Here is a 17,686-nt window from a genome sequence, read left to right on the forward strand (position 1 = left end):
GAGAGAGAGAGAGAAACTGAGTGAGCACAGACAGGCAGAGTGGCAGCAGAGGCAGAGGGAGAAGCAGGCTCCCTGCTGAGCAAGGAGCCTGATTCAGGACTCGATCCCAGGATGCTGGGATCATGACCTGAGCCGAAGGCAGCCTCCTAACCAACTGAGCCACCCAGGCATCCCAAGTTAACTGTTTCTGATGGGCTATCACTACTGTTGCCAGGACAGGGAAACAGACTGGGTGGGAGAGCTCATTTCCCCAGAAACCTGTATTACCTGTCAAACTCTTAGACTGACCAGGTAGGAAAGCCTGTTGCACCAGCCACCAACCTCCTAGCATTTAATTTAAAAGATTGTCTCTAAGTGTGTTCTGGTCCTCTGCAGAGTTCTGAAGGCCATATTTACTGGTCAAGGTCATTGTCTGAAAATTGTTGCCAAAAAATGGACTCAGTAATTGCCAAAAATGTGATTTGAGACATATCATGAAATGACTATTTGTACTTAATAATGGCTGTGTTTATGTGCAAGCTCAATCTGAAGCCCATGCTAGTCTTAAAGAAAGAGGAATACAATTCCTTTTAGTGTAGTTCATTATGAGGTCTCAGAACAGAAGTAAACTAAGGACTAAGAAGATAAGTTACTCACCTGTTCATCCTCACCTACCCTGGTGGAATGTAGTTATTCAAGGATATGGACTTTAAGTTGATGGATATAAGGAGGGGGAGGGAGGAATGCAGCTCACACAAGTGACAAAGTGATGATGGAAACATTCACAGATTTCTTTTACATTTTTAGTATTATTTATTATTTTCCAAATATTTCTAACAAAGCTGAAAATCTTCTGATGGCCAGCTTGACCATTTGAAAGCTTAGGGACATCTCTGCACAGGACAGACCTGACACCTTCTTTCCCATTGTGGCTGAACAATGGCAAACTTCACTTCTTCTTCACTTCTAGTACTGTCCTGATTCTCTCACCATCTCTTAGAACAAGTCCCAATACGCTCTGTAAATCCAGTCTGGTCTTAGCCCCATACCCCTCCCCTCTCCTCTCTATCTCCCCACTCTGTTCCACTCTGTAGCAACAGCAGCTTCTGAAAACTCAATTTGACCCCAGCCCTCCTGTCTGAAAACCCTCAGGGATTACCCCACCCATGATGCCCACTGGGGTGCCTAGCAGTGTGGTCTATGAAATGCAGCAAGCAGTACTCCTATAGCTGACAGTGAGCCTGGACTCTCAAGTTTCAGGCCATTCTCCTCAATATAGGGCTCCTTCTTGATGCTGTTACCTGTCCTTACTTTTGTAGGCATCTAGGTTTGTGATCTTGCCTAAATTCCAGCCTCTCTCACAAGGCTGGTATGGTCCTGTCTCCCCAGCTTTACCATGATCCACAGGTCTTAACTATTGTAAACAGTTACAGTCCCCTGCAGACCTAGGTTGGATGCCTCTGTGTTTTTTCTGCTCATGATATCCCCTTGGATCAGAGTTCTCCCACCACCACTCCCCATAAGCCATTTTGCTCTGGTTCTTTTCAAGATGTAATGCGGGGTTGCTTCTTCTGTAATGACTCCTGACCCTCCACATTATACTTGGGAGTCTCATTTCCTCTCTCTTTTGATGCTCTCAGAGCAGGATTGGTACTCTACCATCATAACTCCTGTATTTTGTGAAAATTGCTTTTTTGTGTATTTGTTTCCTGAACTTCATGCAGGCCAAGCGACATTCATACTTTTGCATTTAGCAATGCCCTCAGGCCTTGAAAACAAATGGACATGTGAAAAAGGCTTGTGAATGGAAGCCAAAGTACTTCTTGCAGCTTTCTAAAAACTTCAGCATTGCCAGAGCCAACCCCATCCTATTCCCCTTAACAAGTGTCCCCAGAGGGTATAAAGGTCTCCTCTGATGGCCTCTCCTACAACTTGACTTCTCTGGACTCCCTCCCAGGCTGGTTTTCATAGGCTCCATTTATAAGAATCACTACAAAACATTTCCCATTTCTGAATTTCCTTTCTGATTAAAACCATCTCCTTCCAGTTAATTATGGTTCTCATTCCACCTCCAGGCCCGATGCTTCTGGTTTCCTTGGCTGCTGTGTTGTGTTATACCATGCCCAACATAACATGTTTCAAAGCATGTAACCCAAATGCCCTTACCTGCCTCCAGTCTACTGAAGCAGTGACTCTTGTAACAACTCAACTCATCTACCCTTTAGGCCAGCATTCCTACTGTTTCTACCAGCAGGCTTAGCTATACCAAGTTTCCCTTAGTAGGAACTCTGGAATGCCAAATTAAAGAAACTGTTTGTGACAGCAAAAAATCTTCTTAAATTGTCCCTACACATGACTTTCCAGCTTCATGTGGCACTAGGACCATGTACTAGGTCCTCTCACCTTGATCACCTTTGTCAATGACCCCAAGTGGGAGCCATTAGGAGGAATCCCCAGCTGACTTCTGGTGCTGGCAACACTTTAGTTTACTAGTAGCTCCATCCTCATAGCTATTCCCTTGGGTCATCTCTACCAGCATCTCTGCTGAAGCTCCTATTAGTCTTTCTCCACTTCATCTTCAATTAATATTTAATAGTGCTTCAATTTCTCTGCATTTCTGCACATTCATTGCAATCCCTAACTTTTGCCAGGCACTCATAAGTCCCCACCCAATCTCTATGTCCCGTTCCCAAAGGCTCATGATAAACACATCCTCTGACCTCTAGCTCCTGGAATTCCTCCTCCTCCTCCACATCATATGAGAGGGTGTGGATCTTGATGTCATCAGCCGAGAGGTCGATGAACTTCCCATCAGGGTACTCCAGACTCTCTTTGGTGGGTGACCGGTCCTCAATGAAGGTGGTCTCGCAACAGTCGGCAGCCACGCCATCCCCCCAAGAGCGCAGCATGCCCTCTGAGTAGAGGATAATGTTGGGTCGGAAATGGGACTCCACAGACTGTTGAAGTGTGTTGGGGTCCAGCAGTTGCTGGACCGGCTCATTCCTGCTGTTATCCAGGCCGGCTGGAGCTGTGTTACCCACTACCCGACAGCTCTGGTACTGTGGTGCTGGGTAAACAGACACCAGGCCATCTCTGCTCTCGGCCATGAAGTTTCTTGTGTTAATTAAGCCATTCCTCTTGCCAGCATCACTGATTTTACTGTGCACCAGCATACTCTTCTGTTCAATTATGCCATCCATGATGCTCTCCCTCCCTGACTGGGCGTCAGGCTGGCAGTCTGCACTCCAGGGTCACACTTGCCTCATGGGACCCATTTCTCCTGGAAGAAGAGAAAACAGAGATGAGATTAAAAAAAAAAAATCGCATCTGAAAACAAGCTAATCACCTGCAACCTTTCTGTTTCAGCTTGCACTAGTCAGCTGATATGCACAGGAGCTGGGGGGTGGGGGTGGGGATCCAGTTAGACAATAGTCTAATCCTACCTATGCTACCAATTTTTAAAAGGCTCTATGAGGACAACTAGTCAGATAAAGCCAGAAATTGACTACTCACATCCCTATAAAGTCTTTGATTCCAAATAAAGGAGGCTCTGCAGAAATTGGAACCACTAGAAAACATACAACCAAGGAAGAACAGGTTTAAATAAATGTCCCACACAGATTTAGAAGATAAATGACAAGACAAAATTCTCCAACTAAGGAAACACTCACGTGTACATTCTAACGTATGTATTAGCACTAGCTCAATGCTCACACGTGCCTACTGGACTTCCAACACAGTTGCAGAATTGAACTAGAAGTTCCCTGCCTTAATGGTACTCAACTTAGAGAAACATCTACATATATGGGATACAATTAAAAACCCCTCTAAATTATTTCTCTCTAGATAACATTCTTTCCTAGCATATTGAATGTTCCAAAAACAAACAAACAAAATGTTCCAAAAAAAGAAAGAAGAAAGAAAGAAAAAAGAAATAAAGAAAGAAAAGGAGGAGGAGAAAGAAAAAGATACCAAAGATTAAGATTTTGGAGATAATGCATTTCCTTGCACAGCAAAGAAAACCCTCAACAAATAAAAAGACAAAAAAATATTTGCAAATGATGTATCTGATAAAAATATGTAACTGATAAGAGGTTAATTCCAAAATATATGAAGAACTTACACAACTCAACATCAAACCAAACCAAACCAAATAAAAAAAAAATTAATTAAAAATGGGCAGAGGACCTAAATAGACATTTTTCCAAAGAAGACATACCTATGGCAAACAGTCATATGAAAGATGATCAACATCACTCATTATCAGTGAAATGAAAATCAGAATCATGGTGACCTCATACCAGTCAGAATAGCTAGTATCAAAAGGACAAGTAATAATAAGTATTGGCGAAGATGTGGAAAAAGGGAACCCTCATGCACTTTTGGTGGGAATGTAAATTGGTGCAGCCACTATGGAAAACAGAATGGTGCTTCCTCAAAAAATTAAAGATAAAAATACCGTATGATCAAAATACCAAATACTACTGGGTATTTACCCAAAGAAAATGAAAACACTAATTTGAAAATATATATGCATCCCTATGTTTATTGCAGCATTATTTACAATAGCCAATAATAGAAGCAACCCAAGACGTTCATCAATAAGAGTGGATAAAGACGTAGTGTGTGTGTGTGCACGCGTGCACGCATGTGTATACACACGTATATACATACACACATATATAATGGAATATTTCTCAGACATAAAAGAGAATGAGATCTTGCCATTTACAACAACATGGATGGACCTGGGATTAGGAGGTACAATTCTCTAGTTATAAAATACATAAGTCATGGGGATGAAAAGTAAAGTAATAATGTTGTATGGTGACAGGTGGTGACTACACTCATCATGGCAAGCACTGAGTAATTCATAGATTTGTTGAATTACTATGTTATACACATAAAACTAAGATGGTATGTCAACTACAGTTAAAAAAGAAATAAAAAATACTTTAAAAATTTTAAATAAAATAATTTAAATAAAATAATAAATAAAATAATTTAAAAGCACTTGAGTAATTTCCTGTAAGAAAAAATAATGATGATGTAAGGACATTTTCTTAAGATTTATAAATGCTTAGACATTTCCCAACAACAAAAAGAATGAATTTTCTCAATAATTTCCTCTTTGCGAGTTAGTAGCTATTATGAAAACTTTTCCATCTTAGGGACTTTGAGTACTCTAGCTTTTTATTAGATCTTGGAATTTTCTGATACCATAATTGCTTTATTGGTGGTAGCTACAAGAATTTAAAATTTCAGACTGGCCGAGAGAGAGAAGGCACCTTTGTGACTAACTGGAAAATAACATTTTAGTAGACTTGACAAATGACTAGTCAAGCTACAGCATATGCACGGAGAGATGGTGGGTATTATTTATGTGACACTGTGTCAGATTTAAGAGAGGTCAAAAAACACACTGTCACATCTGCTAATGTGCTACTGAGAAATACTTAGCTCTGGAGACAAATTTACAGTCTGAGAGCTAAAAACATTAATTAAACTATTTAGACAAGATCTTTTGAGTACTGGCAACATGCAAGGCACAACATGTGTCAGCATCATCTCTGGGATTGATCATCTTCCAAGCTAGCACAATATGTTCATGGAGGTGCTTCTGATCCAAACCCTCAAACTCTCTAATCTTGTCCTTCTACAGAGAAGCCACTCAAAATCGGACCCCTTGTAGGGTTTGTGATTGCCAGATGTACTACAAAGCTTAGAATAATCTTCTTGAAGTGTAATTTGGTTCCTCAGACTTAGCTCCTTCTCCTCAAATCTGTTTTAAGTATCTTACAAAAGAGATGTGGATGCATCCGTTCCAACTCCACATCTTCAATAGAGTTGCATGTTCTTGCCCAGCTAGAAGGACCTCTCCCATTTCTGGTGTGTTCTCAGCCACGGTATCAGTTTCTGTTATGGCTCCTATTGCCTCCTTCTCACAAACATGACAGCTGCTAATGCAAACATCCTCCTCCAGCCCTCGGCCCTGCTCTTCTCCCAGAGCTCCTTGAGACTAAAGAACCAGTATTACCTTTTCCCTCTCTAGCACCTGGTATGCAGTAAGTACTCAATGAACAGTTGAGTACTGTTCAAGTGTTATGTAATTAGAATAATCCCCACTTAGTAATCTCCTTGAGCTGCACAAGATGCAAATGTGAATCTGATGTTACAGCATCTTGTAGGCACAGCTTAAGTCTCTGAGGTGCTGTCCACAGTTTGATACCTCAAGTACCAGCCGAGACCTGGCAGCATCAGCACCACCTAGAAGTTTGTTAGAAAGGTGGACTCATCAATACACCTGGGAGCACTGAATCAGAATCTGCACCACAGAAAATGATAATTCTGAACATAAGGTTGAGGCTTTTTTTTGTTGTTTCATTGTATATAGTGCAAGTTTTGGCCTGTTGCACTAGTTGGCTCCATTGTACATAGGATAATTTACTCTCTTTTAAAAAAAGTCTTCAAATAAATATATCGAACACACTTAAATTCACTTCCTCTTTTGGTGCATGGCTATCTATGATTCTTTTGTTTTGTTTTTTTCTTTTTTTCCAACTATGAGCATCATACGTTATAATTACTTCGGGATGAAAGAAGCTGAAATCAGTGAAATCTTATCTTTATCACTTGCAGCATCCTTCACTATGTCTTTAAACACAGACCAGCTTATTATATATATTGTATTTCACTTGATAATTCCTATTAGCTCATTTCCTCTGTGTTCACTTCTACCCCATCCTCCCTGAGAGCAGGTTTCCACCAGCGGGAGTTTAGCAGCTCAGAGATAACAAGGAGGGAAAATGTTGCTACTCGTTGGGGTAACCCACCAACCTCCTCCGCACTGCTTTCTGGAGTCCTAATCCAGTGACTGTGCTGTTCTTCCCAGGCTCCTTACAATACATATAGGTTTATATAATATCACTTGTTATATTGTATAACAAATAATACTTTGCTTATTTAATATATTTTTTTCTCAGTCCATGATATTCAGAACCAGTGGCTGTCTCTTATTTGACCCTTGATCTGCTTAAATAGCCTTGACTACATCTTGCATGCTGCCTCCTGTTGACAAAACTCTTTCTGGAGTGCATCAATGGCCAATCCCCCAACTTCATTCTCTGTGTGAAGTCTTGGAGGCTATTTCTATGCATCCAGCACTGGAAGCCAGTTGGAAGTCATCACACCAGTCAGTTATGCTGCATCTTCTCCTCTTACAGCTGCTGGTAGGTGGGGGTGGGAGAGTGGGGTCAGGGGGCAGCTCCATATGTCTGCCTGTGATCCCCAGTTACTCCTCCTTCCCTAGTTCTTGTTATCTGTAACAGTGTTTGAAGAACCCTCCTGTTCACAAGTTTAGATGAATACCAGACAGATAAGAAAATGATGCAATCCAATAATTGCATTACTGGGTATTTATCCAAAAGATACAAACAGTGATTCAAGGGGACACATGCATCCCAATGTTTTTTTTTTTTTAAGATTTTATTTATTTATTTGAGAGAGAGACAGTGAGAGAGAACATGAGCGAGGAAAAGGTCAGAGAGAGAAGCAGACTCCCCGTGGAGCTGGGAGCCCGATGAGGGACTTGATCCCAGGACTCTGGGAGCATGACCTGAGCCGAAGGCAGTCGTCCAACCAACTGAGCCACCCAGGCGTCCCACATCCCAATGTTTATGGCAGCATTGTCCAAAATAGCCAAAGTATGGAAAAAGTCCAGGTGTCCATTGACAGATGAATAGATAAAGAAGTTGTGGTATATACACAATGGGATATTACTCAGCAATCAGGAATGATGAAAGCTTGCTATTTGCAATGCTGTGGGTGAAACTAGACGATATTATGCTAATTGAAATAAATTGGTCAGAGAAATAGAAATACCATATGACTTCACTCATATGTGGAATTTAAGAAACAAAACAGATGAACATAGGGTAAGTGAAAGAAAAATAAAGTAAGACGAACACTGAGAGGGTGGCAAACTATAAGAGATGCTGGACTATAGGAAACAAACTGATAGTCATTGGAGAGAGTGGGGCGAGGAGGGATAACTGAGTTATAGGCATTGAGGAGGGCACTTGATGTAATAAGCACTGGGTGTTAAATGCAACTGATGAATCACTCAATTCTATCTCTGAAACAAACAAACAAGCAAACAAATAAGTAAAATTAAAAAAAAAAAAGAAAAGAAAATGATGAATCTAAGTAACCCAAGCCATTACGATCCTTTCTACTTAGGATCAGAATATCACATCTGATGTTTCAAAGTTCATGGGCTTCCAAGAGATAAATTTTATGGCTCAAGTAAATACTTTCAGTGAATTGAAAAAGAGAGAGAGAGAACCGATAGAGATTGTGAAAAAGAAAAAAAAATAAAACGAAAATAGGTATACAACATCTGTGCAAATTTCATATCATATGGAAACAAGTTTTCCTTACTTTGGAACTGTCATGATACAAAGAAAACTATTCCAAGAGCCAGGAAACCAGGGATTTAGTCACAGCTTTGATACTAAGTGTTTGTGTAATCTTGGGCAATTTGCTTATGAAAGTGGAATTGTTAATAAAGTAGTTAAGCAAGAGAAACTTTAAGGTCCCTTTCAGCTCCATGATTTGTACCTCTCGCCCAGGAGTCTTGGATTTTATGAAATTCGACAGAGCTTTCCACAAGGTAGTGAAAAAAAAAAAATCTCACACCGATCATAAAAAGTTAGGTTTCAGTTTAACAGAAAAAAAGTGTGTGTGTGTGTGTGTGTGTGTGTGTGTGTGGTGCGTGTGTGTGGTGTGCGTGTGTGTGTATAAAATTTATTATTGTAAGACACCATGTTAGGTTCTTATGGGGGATAGAAAGATGAGTTTCTAATAGTAAAGGTCAAATCAATGAAAAGATAAGCAATGACATAAACCACTGTAATAGCAGTTATTTCAAACTAAGCTAAAAGCAATTAAGAAAATGATAGATATTATGAGCAAACAATATTTATCAGAACTGGGGAAAATTCAGAAGCAATGTACTTTGAGAATAGAAAGAGATGTGAACAGAACCTGGGAAAGAATTTGAAAGAAAGTAATTTCACAAGTCAAGGCTAAACCAGAAGGGACACAGGAGTGGAAAAGCACAGTGGGTCACACCTTAAAAGAAACATAACATGTAATGTTATGATTTAACGTATTAAATTTGAAAAGCATGAATACTTCAATTTATATGAAATTCTAGAGCAGACCAATTGTATTGTAGAAGTAAAGGGAAGGTTGTTTGGCTTAGGGTGGGGACAGCTCCATCATGGACAGGGCTAGGGAAGGGTCCTCAGGTAATGCACATAGTATGCATCTTGGGGGAGCAGAGGTTCCAAAGCAAATTCAACTGTGACACTAAAGATGCACATTTCCCTTTGTGCATTGGGAGTGCTGAAAACATTCTGAAGGAAAATAAGGCATATAGAAAAGAGACAAAACAAAAGGAGACTTTAGAAAAGCAAACAAACAATGGAAAAGAACAAATGTTAAAACTATGATTTAAGAAAATTTTCCTGTAATTAATACTAAAGGGGTACACTGAGTACCTGGGAAAAGTAACCCAGAATAACTAAATCCAATATAAATTATAGTAAGTCTACCTAACTTTAAAGGAAAACAAACAAAAAAACACCTTTGGTTTTCCGGGAATTAAAAAAAAAACAAAAACAAAACGGAATTACCTGAGTCACTAAAAAGAGTAAGAAAACCAGATTATCACTAAACTTGTGAATAAAAATGCTTAATCACAGAAGCCAGTAGAGCGAGGCAATGAATGCTCACTAAAGCATAAGTTCAGGGTTTTATACCCAGTCACACTGACCTCCAAGTATAGGGAAGCCAACACAAAGAACTAGAGAAATGCCATTCACAGATCTTCCTATGGAATCTAAATGAATATAAACTACACTCAGATAATTAGACAGGTGTTATATAAGGGCTGGTAGTTGCTGATGGCTGCTAGCAGGGCAAAAATAAAGACAATAGACATTACAGGATTTCTGATGACAACACATGCCAGCACCCATGATAAAGGAAATTCTCAGCTTTTAATGCCTGTGGGCCCTGCTCCTGGGCTCCCAGGGAAGCCATACTTTAACATTTACCAAGGTCAAAACGACTTGGCAAAACCTGAAAGCTCTGTTTCTGCCCTCAGCATACGTTGTACATCTGCTTCATTAGAAAAATAACTAAAAAGGAGTATTCCAAACACAGAGATAAGAAAAACAAAAAAAAAAAAACCTTTCCTGGTTCCTGTAAGATTAGAGTCCCATGGCCTTGCACATAATAAAGACACAAGATAAAGTCAATAATTTTCTGGTGTGTCCTTTGTAATGATAATTTGTAATTATCATTTATATTTATATTAAAAAAAAACAAAAGAATCATAGATAGCCATGCACCAAATGTTCCTTCCCTGGATCACTTTCTTCTTTGTGAAGATTGTATATTCCAGGCAGCTGTTCTCACTTGGGTTTCAATAAATTTCCTTAACTGTCTCTTTAAAATTTTTAAAAATGATTGTTCATTTTGTGTCAACACCCACAAAAGTCTTCATGCCAAACAAAGCAAAATGAAGCAAAACACAGCCTTATTTTAATTGAATCTCTATATCTAGCTACCTACTATAGGAAATTCAGAGGACAGGAGAACATATCAAATGATATCACAGTTGTATGCAATCAGTAAAATCCAGAATGTGGACAACTCTATAGGAAGAATGAGAGAGAGAGAAAACACAATAAAGATTCTGTATTTTAAAAAGACTTAGAAGACATAGCAACTAATTGTGTGTGTGTGTGTGTGTGTGTGTGTGTGTGTGTGTTAAAGATTTTATTTGTTTATTTGACACAGAGACAGAGAGCACAATTAGGCAGGGCGGCAGGCAGAGGGAGAAGGAGAAGCAGGCTTCCTGCTGAGCAGAGAACCTAACACAGGTCTGGATCCCAGGATCCTGAGATCATGACCTAAGCCTAAGGCAGATGCTTAACTGACCTAGCCACCCAGGCACCTCCTAACTTACATGTTAATCTTATTTCATTACATTTAATCTTATTTCAATCTAATCAAACAAATGAACTGACATGTTTTTGTATGTACGTGTGTATGTACATGTCTCTGTATATACACAAACACATCCATATACTTTTACAAACATATTCAGACATAAGAGTCTACATTTATACATGCATTTGCATACATTTCTATATTAGACATTGGAGAAATGAGAACACGGGCTAGCTAGTTGATGACACTAAAATTTTCCTGTAATTTTTTTTTAGGCATTGTTGATTTTTGAAGGTATATGATGAGTACTACAAAAGAGGTACCTGAAAAAGGAAGAACTTCCTACTTTCAGAGATTCATACTGAAATATTCACAGATTTAATAAATGATGTGATGTCTGGGATTTGTTTGAAAACCATCTGTTTTAGGAGGAGGAGTGGGTAGCATACAGAGAAAACAAGATTGGCCACAGGCTCATCATCAGTGAAGTTGGTTGATGGGTACATGGTCTCCATCCATTGTCCACTTCTTTCTACTTTCGTGTGGGTTTGAAACTTTCCATAATAAAGAGTTTTTAAAATATCAGGTGATGATGTATAAGACAGATGCTATAGGCAGAGGGAAGAGCATGAGACCAGGCAAAGGGACAGGGATGCATGCAGGTAGTGTTGGGACAATTGTGGCAGGAGGGAAGCTAGCAGAGAAGTTGAAAGTGGAGGGGAGAGAGGAGAGGCTTCATTAGGAGGATCTTGAATGTCAATGCATAAATAAACTCTACTTTGGCAATGGGGCCTGTGGAAGAAAGGTCCTCGAGTGGAATATGAGGAATATGGAGGCAGCTGGGTCTATGGACAGCGTGGGAAATGGGTATTTGAGAAAGCACTGCCAGCACTGGGGGTCTGGCTCTGATGCAGAGAGAACTCTGTGCATATTCAGTTGGCCTCAGCACAATGGGGAGGGACCAATGCCCTGCAGGAGACTTTAGGGTGCCATGAGTCAAGAGAGCACTGATTAGGATTCCTGGGGTTTGTGTATTTCATCCTTTTGGCAAACTGATCATGAAGAGGTAGTGTGAGTAGTGACATCAGTGTTCAGAAAAGGCCTAGCCACCAAATCCTGGTCTGCTGCTGCCACAGCAGATGATGAGACCTCCATGAGGGTCCCAAAGGCCCTGCCGGAAAGCAGTCACTTCTCTTTGTGAGTCCTTCTGATATATTTATTTTTTTTAAGATTGTATTTATTTATTTGATAGAGAGAGAGAGAGAGAGAGCACAGAGGGAGAGAGAGAAACAGACTCCCCCCTGAGCAGAGAGACCAAAGCAGGGCTCAATCCTATCCCAGGACTTCGGGATCATGACCTGAGCCAAAGGTAGATGTCTAACCAACTGAGCCACCCAGGTTCCTCATGAGTCCTTCTTCTTTAACTGAGGGGTTTCTGTGTAAGTGTGTCTGACGACCACAGGTGTGCTCTTACTCATCCATCACAGGTACAAATACGACTGTTCTCCCAGCTATGAGTGGTTTTCCATTTTTCAGAAGATGGTGTTCAGCTAGGTTTACAAATACAGGGTTTCAAACACTGAGATGGCTGTGTCCTGGGGCCATCTCCCAGAAGCCCTGCGAGAGCTCTGGAGGGGCAGAGTGCTCACTGCACAGCCCCCATGACCCAGGAGCACTGACCTGGGTCCCTGGGCTGTCCGTCCGTCTCCCAAGACACAAGGCAGCAGTGTCTCTGTGGATGACAAGATAAGTACTAACCGCAGCTCATTCACTGGTTTGGAGGCAGAGTGGGGCTTGCCCAGAGGAAGTGAAGGCGACAAAGCTGGCCCCAACTCCTATCGCTCACTACTCTGGTCAGAGGCAAGGATTTCCATGGAATAATCCATGGGAAAATATTTGTGAATAGCCTGTCAGACAGAGGACTCACCCAGAAAGAGAAAACAGCCAAAATCGACGATCATGAGGAAGGGGAGGTGGGGCACAAGAATTGGGAGCACAGCTCAGGGTAGAGCTCTTGGTCCCCCCACCCATTTTGTTGTTTTCATTTGTTTGTTTGCTTGTTTACTTGGTGTTTGATTCTTGGTGCTTCTTTTGCCAATAAACCGAGTTTCAAAGTCACTCTCCACATGGCTCATCCTTCCAATTTCAGTTTAGAAGCAAGTCTCAACATATTTTTTTAAATTATGTTATGCATGTATAGTAGTACATCATTAGTTTTTGATGCAGTGTTCCATGATTCGTTGTTTGCGTATAATACTGTGCTCCATGCAATATGTGCCCTCCTTAACATCCATCACCAGGCAAACCCATTCCCCCATCCCTCTCCCCTCTAAACCCTCAGTTTGTTTCCCAGAGTCCAGGGTCTCTCATGGTTCATCACTCCCTCTGATTTCCCCCTTCATTTTTCCCTTCCTTCTCCTAATGCACTCCATGCTATTCCTTATGTTTCTCAAATAAGGGAAGTCATATGATAATTAACTCTGCCTGCTTGACTTATTTCACTCAGCATAATCTCCTCCAGTTTCATCCATGTTGATGCAAAAGTTGGGTATTCATTCTTTCTGATGGCTGAGTAATATTCCATTCTCAAATTTTTACTCCTCTTCACTGTGCCCTGCAGTCACCAATTCTGTTAGTGTGCCTCAGAGATGCACCTCAGATTCATGCCACCCAGAAAGCCCTCCTCAGCTGATGGTCAGACCAAAGGTCTCCAAGGCAGTGCTCCCCATGACCCCCAAGCCTGACAGGAACACATGGATGTCTTGGAGCAGTCTCTGGCTCCTGATACCTGCTGCTTCTGTCCCTGATGAAATGTGTTTTTATGCTGCTACTTCTAATTTTTCAAAATACACTTCAAGTAGAGATGTTTGTGAAAAATCTCCCAAATTTATTTAGGTTGACTCACTTTTGCACAAAAACTATGAATGGTGCTCTCTGTGTTGACAAATACTGTTGCTCACCAAGTCCTTCCTCAGCACTGTTGATGTTAGGGACGGGATTACACTGGGACTTGTGATTATGTCTCTCCTGAGAGGCATGTCATGTGAGCCTACCATCCAGACTCCATGCTTGAGGTTAGACTATAGGCCTGATGCCCCATGTCTCACTTTCCTGAAGGCAAATTTATGCTCTGAACTGGTCTGTGCATGTACTAAGCCCACTGGGTGTGTCATCCCTGCTTTCCCTACCCTGCCTTCCTGTTAGCTCCATGTTAACTCTGTGCTATGTATCACCTCCCCCATGGAGTAGCGGCCAGCGCAGGCCTCTGTGACATCACCCACAATGCTCTCTCTATGATTCACCTTGGACAGGGTTTTGTCTCAACTGGTCTGTGAGCTCTTCCAGGTCAGGGATCAGCAGTCCCACCCTCCTTGCCATTCTCAGAATGGGTCCTGGGTCATCCACGGGGTCCACAGGGGCTTGACAAATAACTAATGATGCCTTGTCAATATAGGCTTCAACTGGATCCTAAAATGTGTGTGACAAGAACTTCACTGATGAAAAAAACCCTTCTTTATCACTGCATAGTCACTAACCTAGAGAGGTAGGTATTTTAAGAGCTCATTTATCATAGGATGAGTTATTGAATGCTATGGGTTTCCTTGATTTATAAATAATCTTTTCACTTAGGAAGAAGCTACTCCAGCCAGAGATTCTATATTATATAGGTGGAAAACATATTTCCATACATTTGGTGATGAGAGTTGGATTTTCATCAAGCCATTTCCTAGAACTTCCTTTGGCACAAAGAACAAGCATTCTGTTCTCATCTTGAAAGTTTTTGCACATAAGCCAGCTGTAAACCAGCAAACTACTATGATCCTTCTCCCAAACAGGTAATGATTCCCATCTCATTCCTATTTTAATTAAAAATAATTATGTCCACAGGTAATAGAAGTACTGTTTTCCTAGGAGTCTGGATGCTGAAGCCTTTTTAAGTTGGACCAGCAAACATTCCCCATGCCAAGCGACAATGATCTCTGTGTCTGAGGTTGGAGAATCAGGCTCTGGGGCAATGAAAGCCAGCTCTCCAGAGCAAACTGTGGCCGGAGCATAGGTGGCCTCAACCATTAATGCAACATCCCCAGAGAAGTTTCAAAATGGAATTTGAACTCCCTCCCCTAAAACCAGGGAAGGAAGGAGGTCAGCATGTATCTAGCACCTGGCATGTGGTGAACACGTACCAGGCACTTCCATGTATACACCTGACAGCATTTAATGGACACAGGAGAAAGACTGTGAATAAGCACTAAAGTGTACCCAGTGATCTAGACAAGGAGAAGCCTGCCTTTAGAGAATACACAAAAAACTAGGAGCAATTACCCAGAATAAAGATTGGGAAAGAGTCTCCAGTGGAGCTGTCACTAAACATAAGGTCTGAATAGTGAGGAGGAATTAGGGGTCAAGATGGGGGAGAGAAAAGAGTGTTCCTGGATGCCAAATGCTTTAGGGTTCAAGGCAGGGAACCAGCAGGACAGGGGGCAGTGCAGCTGGATGGTATAGAGTGTTGGGAGAGAAAAGAGGGTGGGGATGGTGGCAGGAGCAATGGAAACTTCCCTAACAACCTCAGGAAGCCAGTGAGGGAAAGGGTGGAGAGGGAGGCCCTCCAGGTATATCTGAAAAGGCTGGATGAGGGCATCTCAGCTGAGGTCCTGGTGGCTGGACCTCAGGAAAGTCCATGAATGGAGAAATGTGTTCAGTCCTGGAGCATGTACAAAACAGAAACAACAGACCTGAATGCTTCCTTAAATATGTATAATGAGGTAGGGGAGAGGAGAATATGGGAATGAAGCACCCCTCCTTCCGGCCCAGGGCCCTGGTGGACTGAGATGCTATTGTCAAAGTAGGAAACAATGGATGAAGGCTGGATTTGGGAAAGTAAGAGGGATGATGATGAGTTCACATATGCAAGATGAGTTAAATCCATGGGTGTCCCTGCCCTGGCTCCTACCATTCTGAGACTGATGGCACCATTTTGGCTATCACAGGCCAGGTCAGAGGGGTAAAGGCCCCTGGTGCAGCTCCAGCTAACGACAGATGGGAAGTGGATGGAAGAATGCCCAGCATCTTTGTCCCTTGGTGAGACAGTCCAAGGCAAGTGTCCTGCACAATCTCTCAAGGCCCCAGCAGCCTGTCCCCTGAGTTGCCCAGAAGGTATCTTACTGTGAATGTACCATTTGTTGGCACCTTCCCTTCCTGTCTCACTTCCCCTCTCTTCTACTGATATTCTTGAACTCTCGTTCTGAGGCCTGCTTCTTGGGAAGGAACCCAAGGCATCACACTATTGTCCAACAAGCCTGGGAGGTACTACTACCACTTCTATAGAGAAAAGATAACTACATGAGCCAGTCACCTTGAATGTCTACACGTTCACAAGATATGAGATTATTGATTGACTGAACTCATTTCTCTTGTCAGAACTTGTAGAAGAGGCATCCATCTGTCTTTATATACCCACATAGAAGCCACTGAAGGAGACGGAAGCCCTCCTAGGCCAGCCAGAGCAAAGGGCAGCATGTTGGTTTGGATGAATGTGTTTTAAAACAAAAATTAAAAACAGGCCTATGGGAGAAGAGAGAGGTTCGCAAGATGGCGGAGAAGTAGCAAGCTGAGACTGCTTCAGCTAGCCGGAGATCAGTTAGATAGCTTATCTAAAGATTGCAAACACCTGAAAATCCATCGGCAGATCGAAGAGAAGAAAAACAGCAATTCTGGAAACAGAAAAACAACCACTTTCTGAAAGGTAGGACCGGCGGAGAAGTGAATCCAAAGCGACGGGAAGATAGACCCCGGGGGGAGGGGCCGGCTCCCGGCAAGCGGCGGAGCAACCGCGCACAAAATCAGGACTTTTAAAAGTCTGTTCCGCTGAGGGACATCGCTCCAGAGGCTAAACCGGGGCGAAGCCCACACGGGGCCAGCGTGGCCTCAGGTCCCGCAGGGTCACAGAAGGATCGGGGGTGTCTGAGTGTCGCAGAGCTTGTGGGTATTAGAACGGGAAAGCCGGCTACAGAGACAGAGCCGACAGTAAGCTCACAGCTCCGTGTTACCTTGAACCGGTCGCAGGCTCGGTGAGCTCGGAGCGCGGCCGGAGGTCAGGCAGACGGGAATAACTGGGCGCGGTTCTCTGAGCGCGCACTGAGGAGTGCGGCCCTGGGCTCTCGGCTCCTCCGGGCCGGAGACCAGGAGGCCGCCATTTGTATTCCCGTCCTCTGGAACTCTACGGAAAGCGCTCAGGGAACAAAAGCTCCTGAAAGCAAACCCGAGCAGATTACTCACCCCGGCCCCAGGTAAGGGCGGTGTAATTCCGCCTGGGGCAAAGACACTTGAGAATCACTACAACAGGCCCCTCCCCCAGAAGATCAACAAGAAATCCAGCCAAGACCAAGTTCACCTACCAAGGAGTGCGGTTTCAATACCAAGGAGAGCAGCAGAATTCCAGAGGAGGAGAAAGCCAAGCACGGAACTCATGGCTTTTTTCCTGTGATTTTTTTAGTCTTGCAGTTAATTTAATTTTTTCTTTTTCATTTTTTTTTTCTCGCCTTCGGGTAAAATTTTTTTTTAACTGTTACCTTTTTCTTTTTTAACGATTTTATACTAGTTTATCTAATATATATATTTTTTCTTTTTTACATTTTTCTTAGGTGTATTCTTTTTTAAAACATTCTTTTCTTTTCTTTTTTTTTTT

At 42.1% G+C, this 17,686-nt stretch overlaps 1 protein-coding gene across 3 annotated transcripts in view; it reads right to left on the reverse strand.

The window, feature by feature from the left end:
• The window catches only part of SYNDIG1 (synapse differentiation inducing 1), a 179,845-nt gene that overhangs the window by 93,480 nt on the left and 68,679 nt on the right, over nucleotides 1-17,686 (reverse strand). For all 3 annotated transcript variants that reach the window (XM_059406428.1, XM_059406430.1, XM_059406429.1), the window contains exon 2: nucleotides 2,700-3,259. In XM_059406428.1, coding sequence (XP_059262411.1) covers nucleotides 2,700-3,179 — 480 coding nt within the window. In that variant the 5' untranslated portion in view covers nucleotides 3,180-3,259. The remainder of the gene's footprint in view (nucleotides 1-2,699; nucleotides 3,260-17,686) is intronic.

Source organism: Mustela nigripes, chromosome 7, assembly GCF_022355385.1.
Source record: "Mustela nigripes isolate SB6536 chromosome 7, MUSNIG.SB6536, whole genome shotgun sequence".
Taxonomy (NCBI): Eukaryota; Metazoa; Chordata; class Mammalia; order Carnivora; family Mustelidae; genus Mustela; species Mustela nigripes.